This window comes from Acipenser ruthenus, chromosome 26 (genome assembly GCF_902713425.1).
Source record: "Acipenser ruthenus chromosome 26, fAciRut3.2 maternal haplotype, whole genome shotgun sequence".
Lineage (NCBI taxonomy): Eukaryota > Metazoa > Chordata > Actinopteri > Acipenseriformes > Acipenseridae > Acipenser > Acipenser ruthenus.
In genome coordinates this window covers 11,587,136-11,597,503 of record NC_081214.1, presented here as the reverse complement: position 1 = coordinate 11,597,503, position 10,368 = coordinate 11,587,136, and the positions used below count along the sequence as shown (strand labels likewise).

Sequence of the window (10,368 nt, the reverse complement as noted above, 5' to 3'; positions counted from 1 at the left end):
TGTTGTTGTTGTTGTCTTGTTGTAAGGGTATTATCGACTTCTCAGGGTTCGCTCATTAGGGTAAATTCCGCAAACCAGGCCTGGTCGAACTGTATATAGTACAGACTCTCAGACCCACCCCGGAAATAGGGTCGGGAGTAGGTGAAGCTGAGCGGTAGAAACGCCAACACTTGAGACTCACGCATTGTAATTATATATATACGATACGTTATATATTTTTAATGTGCGAGGCACACGCTGCTTAGCACCTGATACTACACCTCTTACAAGCTCTTCGTCTCATGACTCGCAAGGAGCGGTTTTTTTTTTGTTGTAAAGTCTCGCGAGTTCTTCTGACGTGTTTGTGGTGCTCAGAGAGAGCAAGAGCTCTGACAGCTTTGCAGCAGAGGTAGCGTCTCTTGTCTTTCCTGTCTCGCCCATCACGATTATGACTGGAAATATTCAGCAGGGCTATTGGAAATCACTCTGAAATCATTGGAAAGGGTTTGGCAGGACAGACCCAACACTGACAGCACTGTGTAAGGGTTCTCTGTAGCTCGCACTGGCTGAAACGCCTCAAGGTTTGGTCTGTTCATACATTGTGAGGCCTCTCCCTTCCCTGTCTCTGAACTGGGGAACACAAAACCAGCAGCAGCACCTTTGGAGTTACCTTTTCTTTTCCTTTTTTAGTTTTTCGTGAGCTGGTATTAGCACAGCTGTAGCTCTGTTGCCAGGGCATCTAGGCTTTGGTATTTCAGCCTTTGCTTGTACTAGTCTGTACTAAATGGCGTCAGACATTAGTGACACAGAAGAATTCTATGATGCTGCTGAAGATGTCAATTTGGCTTCCTCTCCGACTGTGTAAGTACCATTTATGTATCTATGTATCTTTACAGTGCAGGTATCTAACAGTACCATTTGTTTAAAAACAGATGTTTTAATTTTCTGGATCTTTTGAATGTAGACATACATTTATTTTGAATGCGTTATGTCGTTATCGGAATCAAAATGAATTTCGTTTTAATATGTGATGTGTAACGTTTAGGATAAGATAACGTCCTGTCGTGTATGCTGCAGTTTCTTTTGATGTACTGTTGCTATATTATTAGTAATCGCTTCTCAGCAGTGACCAGGTTTAGGTTTTGTTACTCAATTGGCCAATAATAAAGCTGCATTCTCCACAGTGGGTGAAGTAAATCCCTAGGCATTAAGTGTTTTTGATCTCCTCAGTATGTTGCGTACAGACAGTAGCTACAGTATTTAAGTGTTCTGAAACCAAGTCGCCCAGCACTCCTCTAGCAGTGTGCTGTTTAATTTAGCAGGTCCTGTACATGCAGATAGTGTGCAATGGAATGCCCTACCCAAGCGCTGTAATAGGTTTGCTTTATTTAAACCTTGTAACTGATATGAGTTAATGAAGTACGACCTGTTGCAACAATGTGGCTGTGTCTGCAGTACTACTCCCAGTCAACCAGTCAGCATTGTTAGACCTGCCTATTCGTAGTCAGTATGCTTGTGATCCTTGCATCTTCACACAGTGTAGATTAGTGACCAGCCATCTGTTCTTCAATTTGAATTATTAGACCTGCCTATTCGTAGTCAGTCTGCTTGTGATCCTTGCATCTTCACACAGTGTAGATTAGTGACCAGCCATCTGTTCTTCAATTTGAATTATTTATCAGGAATAGTCTACAACCTATTGTTGTTAGTAATAATACACTAATATATAACTTTAATTACACATCAGAGTCATAGCATTGATAGAATAATACGACTAAATGAAACAAGGTTGAAATGTGTTTCAGCCACACTGACAACGACTTCCATTACAGGTTTTACTGTGCTCTTAAGAAGGCCTACCTGAGCTTTCTCATGTGTGTTTTTCCTAATGTAGTGTATAAAGCACTCGGTATGATTCATTGAGCTAACCGTATAAAGGGGGTGGAAAAGCTATTCAATGTGTATATTTCAGAGTGGGCAGGTACAGTACACTGGTGATTCAGCCCTGCTCAATCTGCATGGAAGTCACCAGCATGACTGGTTATGCACTGCTTTACTTTGTATATAGCAGCGGTCTTGATGAGTGACACAAATGTACTGTACTTCAAGAGTATAAACCAATGAGTCAAGTATTGACTGTGATTTTGTTTTAGGGTGATTTTAAAAAGTGAATTTCTGCAAGCTGTAATACCTAAAGTTGTTCTGACAGGAACTAGGATCTGTTGGTGCCCTACTTTCCTGCCACAAATATTATTGAATCACTGGGTACAGGTTGTAAACAGGGCTGGATTTTGGTATCATGGGCCCCTGGACAAGGAACCAGAGCAGACCCCCCCCCCCCCCCCCCCCCCCAATTAATACTGTTCTAACAATGTAAAAGACAGTGGAAGGAAAATATGACTGACACCAGATTCAAATAACCACTCCATTGTTTTAACAGGAATACCAAACGTGCAATACATTCATGAAAAAATCTTAATATATAAAGAAGAAAGTGTGTCTGTCTGTCTGTCTGTTCCTTTATGCATTCGGATCCCGCAGGAGCCAGTGCAACCTAACTTTGCATGGCCTCCTCTTTCATCCAGGGGAAGGTCAAGGGCTATGTTTGGATCCAAAATTCTGACCAAATAACAAATTAAAAAATAAAATAAAAAAGGGAAAGGGGTCCGAGCGCATTGTGCGACACCCAAGATAGGTAACTTATAGGAAACCATAAATATTGAATTTCCTCAGGCAACGTCGGGTACTTCAGCTAGTTAGCTATAAAAGATAAAATGTGTAAGGCAATACACAGCGCCACCTAGTGACTTAAATACACAATAATAATAATATGAAAAGAACTTTTAAAAGACAATGTTAGGAATATTAAATGTTAGTAAGTGCTCAATACCACAATATATTGCGAAAAGGTTTCACCTAACACGGGTTCGTGCCCCTTTAAGAACTGAGACCCAGCATACAGAAATGGATTTTCAAAGCGCGGTTGCGCTATTTTTATTAAACAGAAACAAAATAAACACAAAACAAAAACCTAACTCCGTTTTTGGAGCGCTTACTATACACACTGGAACCTGACTCACTCGCAGGACGGCTAAGCCGTTTACCTGCCCCAAACCTTCACAGGTTTAAACTGTACCGCTTTCTCCTGACTGCTCAGAAGCAGAGCACCTCTCCTGCTTCCTTCTACTCAGCAGCCCGGAGCATTCTGGCTTCACTCCTTAAATACCCTGCACCTGGTCCTAATTTAATAACAACCACCAGGTGCAGGGGATAATTAAACAATAAAACAATTAACCAATTTAATTTAACAATAAACAAATACAATTAAACTAAAACCAGTGTGCATTTTCACCTGTTTTCTGCGCAGGGAGGTTTTAACCCCCTCCCTGCTGTCTCACAATATCTTAAAACTAAGCAGCATGTTACTTAAATTTTCTTAATCACCTCTGTTCTAAGTAAACCTTACATCGCAGAGTATTTTAAATCATATACTTACCTTAATTTGATCTCTCTCGATTTCATCTGTGCAAAGTCCTAATAATGTCAGTAAAATCCAGTTTTCTGAGTATATCACATTCCGTGGACATGATGGCAAGGCTGTTTAGGCAATCCTGGTTCATGGTGGCTCTCAGTTCATTCTTAATGAGTCCCATGCGCGAGAATGATTGTTCTCCAGAACAGTTAGTGCACATTAAGGATAGGTAAATGCAGATAGCATTGGTGACATTCCGAAACGTGGAAATCACTTGAGAATTCAGGATAAGTTGAAGGTGGTCAAACGCTGTTCTCTTGTCCTTGCCAGAAACACATTTAGTAAACTGGAGCATTTCTGATGGGAAATATCCAGATCTGAAGGATAGGTTTGCACGAGTGTAGCAGCTTTGTTTTTGATGCAATATTCTGACATGTTCTGAAAGTCGGTAAGGAAGCCAAACAAACATCGTTGCAAGCAATCTGTTGAAAGAGTGTCCAGAATCTTTAGGAAAATATGGACACGAAATCTGTCTCTGCCCTGTAGTAAATCTTTAGTTACACTGGGGCAGTCGTGATCCTCCAGAACACTGGGTGGTCATCTCTGCCGTCGCTCTTTGTCTCGATATTTCTTCAGCACTGCAGTTTCCATTGTACGGTTTTCAAAATCATCAAAATGATCACGAATCTCATCCAGAAATGTTTTCGGAGATTCAGGTAATTCAACTACCACTGACAGTTCGATGTTTTCTACTTGGGTTAAAGCAAAAAGCAGATTGAAGTTACCTTGATCGTTAATTGGCAATGTGGGCAGACTGGGTCTTTCTCCTTGTTCTGTACTACTTTTTAATTCTTCAGGCCCGTTATTTGGAACAGTAGTGCCGCCAAAACTCTCGTTGACCAGTTGTTTAGGTTCATTAGTTATTGTCGTTACTTCATTTTTATAGGATTTAAAACCGAAATTTGGTAGTCTCTGAATTTCTTCCAGCAGGCATTTTTCACTGGCTTGCTTTTCCTATTGTTTTGTTGTTTCGCTGCACTGCTAAGTTTTTCCATTTTTTCTGTTGGTCTCTCTCTCAGGCTCTCTCTGTCTCTCTGTCTCTCTCTCTCACTGTCCTCCAGTGTGCATGTGACCAGTAAGAGATGCAAGTGTTTAGCTAGCGCGATCACAGGGCAGGTGGATTGGATTTTAAACTGTAAAATCCAGTTACAGCGCAGGGCCCTGGACATATGTCCCGGTTGCTCCCCCTTAAATCCGGCCCTGGTTGTAAAGTAAGAATAACACCTTTTTATTTTCAAAATAAGTCACATGATAGTACATTGTAAGCATTAATTGGACTGATTGGTCAAATAACATTCATATAGCCTACTGTTTAACAGTTATTGTAGGAGAATAGTGTTTCTGTTGCTGCTAACTGCTTTTATCCACCCCCAGTCTTATGCAATATTTTTTTTTGAGACCGTTGAACAAACATTAGCTCAATGATAAGTGCTGGTGTAAAGGTTTTTAGGAGTCAAACTGTGGAATGGATATTCAGGTTGCTGGCCTGCCACAAAGGCACATGTTTCTTTATATTTCAGTAGAGATAAGTACTGATTCTTTCTTAAACAGCTCTTTCTCTTTTGAGCAGTACACTGCCTCTCTTGTGCACTACATTGCACTGCAGTGTAATTAGCCTTTTTTTATTTTGACCTGTGATGAAATTGGAACCTGGATGCAGCATGCAGTATTGATGATATCAAAATAAAAACGAACTTGGCAGAGGCATTATTTCTTATCTTATTTCTTCTCAACATTTATTTTGTAATCATAGCTGTCCTGGATCTGAAAGCATTAGGCAAACACTGTCGTGAGATGAGTCTGCGCTCCCCTTTAGAGAGAGAGAATGGGGTTGATTTCAGTTAGCATATAGGCTACAGCACAGTTCAAAGGGAATATTTAACATTTTACAAAACAATTCTGTTTCATTTCACAAGCTCTTAGTATATACATAAAGAAAGTACAGAGATTCTTGTTACAGATAATTGAAATGGAAACAAATACCTTGCAGTAAATCATGAGTTCAGGGACAAGCTGAAGCTTGCACAAGAATCCTAAAGACCTATAAGCAGCGATTATGTTTGCCACGTGGAGCTGTTAAACACTAGACAGCTGTGCTCCATGCAAACGTTCTCCATCACTTTCTAATAAGGCTCTTGTTTCCATTGCTGAGTTATAAGTAGGGACCTTCCTAATTCGCGATTTCGCGGATTTCGCGGAAATCGTGAAACTGAGGGGTCACTGCGAAATTCACCTCTTAGGGGCCAATGCATACAAACAAGTACAGAGAGGGAAAAAAAAAGAAAACATGTTTAAATAAACTACTGCACAACGCAAGTGATGCAAACTACGTATCTTCCTTTTCTTGGTAGCCCTTTTTTATTCCTTCGCTGTCCCGTGTGCATTGCACTTTAGCAAAAAACAAACAAACAAAAAATGTCCACAAGTAACATTTACAAAATAAATTATCCAAAGCAGTTAACGTTCTTATTTACTATTCAAATGACAAAGTTTTCAGCCTATCAGTGCGTCTTTACTGCTTTTATGTGATCTGTACTGTGCAGGAGGGGGCGGGACAAAGGTGCTGCATTGTTTTGATTTAGGTTGCTAAAATCTAGTTTTCAGCATTGGAGGGAAAATAGTAGATATGGACGACAAAAAAAGCAAAGTATATTTCGGCTGATGATCGTTTTAAGATATTTCACAAAGAAACTACATGCAGACTGAGGTAATTGTTTTCCATATCTTAATGTGTATTTGGAGAAAATACGATCGCTCGCTATTTAGCTCCAGAATCACGCATTAAACAAAAGGCTACCAGTACTACAGAGGTGGCTGAACAGAACGTAAAATAAACAGCAGCTTTCAGAAATCAAACTGGAAAGTCAGCGCAGACAAGAAGTATTCCTGTCTGCAAGTTAAATCAGTACTAAAACGATCCAGCACAGCCACCTCGCTTCAACCTGCTGCTTACAGTTTGAATTTTAGACCCGAATAGCCACGTCTTCTTTGTTTTGACTCGGTACTAATAAAATAAATGAGTGGATGGGACAAATGACATGACAACGAACGTGCTGCATACGTTGCCTTTATTAAAGTATGCCAGATGCCCTTGCGTAACCGAGTTTTTGGGCTGTTTCTAATTGATTTTCACATCTGTATAACTTGGCAAAGCTTTGCCTTAACTTCCAACCAATTCAGTGGATGCAGAACGTGCAGTCTCAATGTATGGGCAAGTCAACTGCAGGGGGATGCCGCATACTCGCCTTTAACAAATGACAGCACTCTGTTTTAGAAATGAAGCAAGTACCACTATTTTTAGGCTTTATAGTGTTCTGAAATACTGTCTACTTAGGTTTATTTAATGTTTAAACATGTCCGCGAAATCCTAATTTTATTCCGCAACATACCCGTGAAAAATACGTAAATTTACCGCGATTTAAGTAGACCCCTAGTTATAAGCAGTAGGGTTGTGTTTGAAGGTTCATTAGCTAGCCAGGAATTCGAAGGCAGTTTTAACCCTTCGAAGGTTCATCAGGCTCATTCACGCACTGTATATTTTTTCTCTGTTAACAGAAACTGTTTGACTGTGTGAATATTATAAATCACACATTAAATGTCACTCACATGCAAAATTCGATCTTTTGATTTGTATAATGCATGTTACTTAAACAAAAGTTGTTGTATTAAAATCCCCTACCAAATCGTTATTCCTAGCAACTCTATGGTGCCCCTGCTGTGTGGAGCAGGGTAGATTATCCAAAACACTGGGGTTGTAGTAAAATATGTACTGAATACCTACAAGACAGTGTGAGAGAAGTGCTCTGGTAGAATATGTTTGAAACATACAAATTATACGCTAACACTAGTGGTGCAATCGGCACCCTAATTTCATATTCGATTATCGTATAGACATTTATCAACGATAATCGATGCATTGATGTTTTATTTTTCAAAATAAAGAACAAGCATTTGTTTTTGTTTTTTTAACAGAAGATCCAATAACTAAAACACTGTTGTACATAATAGTTACACAAAGGCACAACTTATATTCAAATTAGAACACTTCCGATTATAAATAAAAGATATACAAAGGACTTGAGTTTTTAACAACTGAAAAGAATATGCGTGCGCCCGTATCAGATGTCCCTTTAACATTGTAATAATAATAAAAAATACTTTATTTTAACAGAAGACACTTCTATCTGATCTGTGGTTGTTCATTACTGTTAATATTTTATGTCCAAAAGCAAAGCAAAACATTTTAATTAATCTCACAAATCCTGGCTAATTTAACTATCGTACTAAATTCTGGTTCTTTTTATATAATATTGCCATATAATCCAAACACAACATGCTTTAAAACAAAAGCAGGTAATTGTTAGATTTAATAGATTTAAAACAAACAAATAAACGTATTGTACGTGTATACAATAGTCATACTTCAGATTTGGCTTGTCCAGCGCGAATTGTCCAACGCGAATGTAGACGCCTAAAGTGTGTATCCTAGCAACGCGCTAATCTACCGTACGAGCACTAGAAGAAGCGCACTCTCACACACTCAAGGTTTTAATGCAAACTGACAACAGGAGACTTCAAACTGGGTTCTAATTTGATGCATCGATTCACCAATATGTAATCAAAGTTCAGGAAATTTAAGGACAGATGATCAATAATCGATGGATCGATTAATTGTTGCACCCCTAGCTAACACTAATACTTTGAATTTCAAAAACTGAGCACCATCCACAACTCCGTTTCAGATCTGTTCATATCACAACTATATACTTTTTTTTTTTCAAGAAAAGTCTTTAAGAGGATTAGAGCATTGCTAAATGCTATTTCATTTTTAAATGAAGTGCAAAATAATTCCCCCAAATTTCTGAAAAACATAAAAAAATCTCCCAGCATTTTAATTTGTAGATATGTTAGGAAAGTAAAATAAAGTAAACATTGTTTTTCAAGTTGAATTATAAAAGAAAAAATCAAGGCATTGTTATAGAGGTGTCTTTCTATTAAAATACTTTGAATTCATCATCACTGAAATACTATCATCAGAAACAAAGTTTGTATGAGTCTCTTCTGACACAGACTTGGTTTGGGTGGGTGCATTGTGTCCTTGTAGCTGTCAAGGCTGAGAAGATCCAATGCTCAATATAAGGATCTGGGTTAGCCCTCAATACTTGGGCCATTACAGTATATTTAAGAATGCTATTCTTTCTTTCTTCTGTCAAGCTGATTCCCAAACTTGTAGGTTCAAGCCTGAAAAAGCCTGTTCACACTCTGCTGAACTTGGGCTAATAGTAAGAAGAATCTTAACCAGCTGTAGTATACCCGACATGTTGTCTGGATTCTCTTGCAGCAGTCTGCTGTAACTCTCTATTGAGCTGGAGAATCTGTGATCTTTTCATGAGCTTCCACGCTCCTTGAAGTGACCTGTCATTATCTCCCACAGACAACACATCTTTAAAGTGATGTACAAGCCTCTAATCTCATCATTGCCATACTGCCTCGGAGATTCTAAATCACATGGCAACTTTTTAAAGTTGAAAACTTGAAACTGGAGGATTGTCAAAATAATCAGATCCTTCAGTGAGGTATGTTATTGTACACATCACAAATTTCTGAAGATTACTGTTGAGAATTTCTGTGAAAAGAGCTCCTGGTAATTTAATGAGTTGCCATTAGAACATAAGAACATACGAACATAAGAAAGTTTACAAACGAGAGGAGGCCATTCAGCCCATCTTGCTCATTTGGTTGTTAGTAGCTTATTGATCCCAGAATCTCATCAAGCAGCTTCTTGAAGGATCCCAGCTTCAACAACATTACTGAGGAGTTGGTTCCAGACCCTCACAATACTCTGTGTAAAAAAAAGTGCCTAATATTTTCTGTTCTGAATGCCCCTTTATCTAATCTCCATTTGGGACCCCTGGTCCTTGTTTCTTTTTTCAGGTCAAAAAAGTCCCCTGGGTTGACATTGTCTATACCTTTTAGGATTTTGAATGCTTAAATCAGATCACCGCGTAGCCTTCTTTGTTCAAGACTGAATAGATTCAATTCTTTTAGCCTGTCTGCATACGACATGCCTTTTAAACCCGGGATAATTCTGGTTGCTCTTCTTTGCACTCTTTCTAGAGCAGCAATATCCTTTTTGTAACGAGGTGACCAGAACTGAACACAATATTCTAGGTGAGGTCTTACTAATGCATTGTAAAGTTTTAACATTACTTCCCTTGATTTAAATTCAACACTTCTCACAATATATCCGAGCATCTTGTTGGCCTTTTTTATAGCTTCCCCACATTGTCTAGATGAAGACATTTCTGAGTCAACATAAACTCCTAGGTCTTTTTCATAGATTCCTTCTTCAATTTCAGTATCTCCCATATGATATTTATAATGCACATTTTTATTGCCTGCGTGCAGTACTTTACACTTTTCTCTATTAAATGTCATTAGCATCAGTGTATATCTTAGTTTCCTTGCATTAAAAATAGTTCATGCTTACACCACCATTCTCTGCCAGATCAAGCAATGTTTCTTTGAGGAGATCTTGATCCACCATAATATCAGACAAGAGGTAACTGTGCCTTTGAAACTTCAAACAAGCTTGTAACCGTGGTCAGGAATTCTTGTACTGCCTGCAGGAATTGTACAAACCTAACAGACTTCATTGTCTGGAGAAGTTTCTTTGCCTTTGCAGCTTCATCTGTAATTCTGTGTTCCAAGTGAAGAGTTGTAGAAACAAGATGGGTTATTGGAGCATTTACGGCTCTTCGTTTTGATGAAGCCCATTTCACTGACTTAATGTCACCATACCTTGCGACTTCTGCACTTAAAGTTTCACACACTTCCCTAAGCTCTCTTCTTCTATT

General features: G+C 38.8%; 1 protein-coding gene across 1 annotated transcript in view; it reads left to right on the top strand.

Annotated features, from left to right (window-relative positions):
• The first annotated feature begins 278 nt into the window (after positions 1 to 278).
• LOC117430774 (WD repeat-containing protein 44) overlaps positions 279 to 10,368 on the top strand; it is a 59,781-nt gene continuing 49,691 nt past the window's right edge. The window contains exon 1 of the mRNA XM_059000761.1: positions 279 to 840. Coding sequence (XP_058856744.1) covers positions 764 to 840 — 77 coding nt within the window. The 5' untranslated portion in view covers positions 279 to 763. The remainder of the gene's footprint in view (positions 841 to 10,368) is intronic.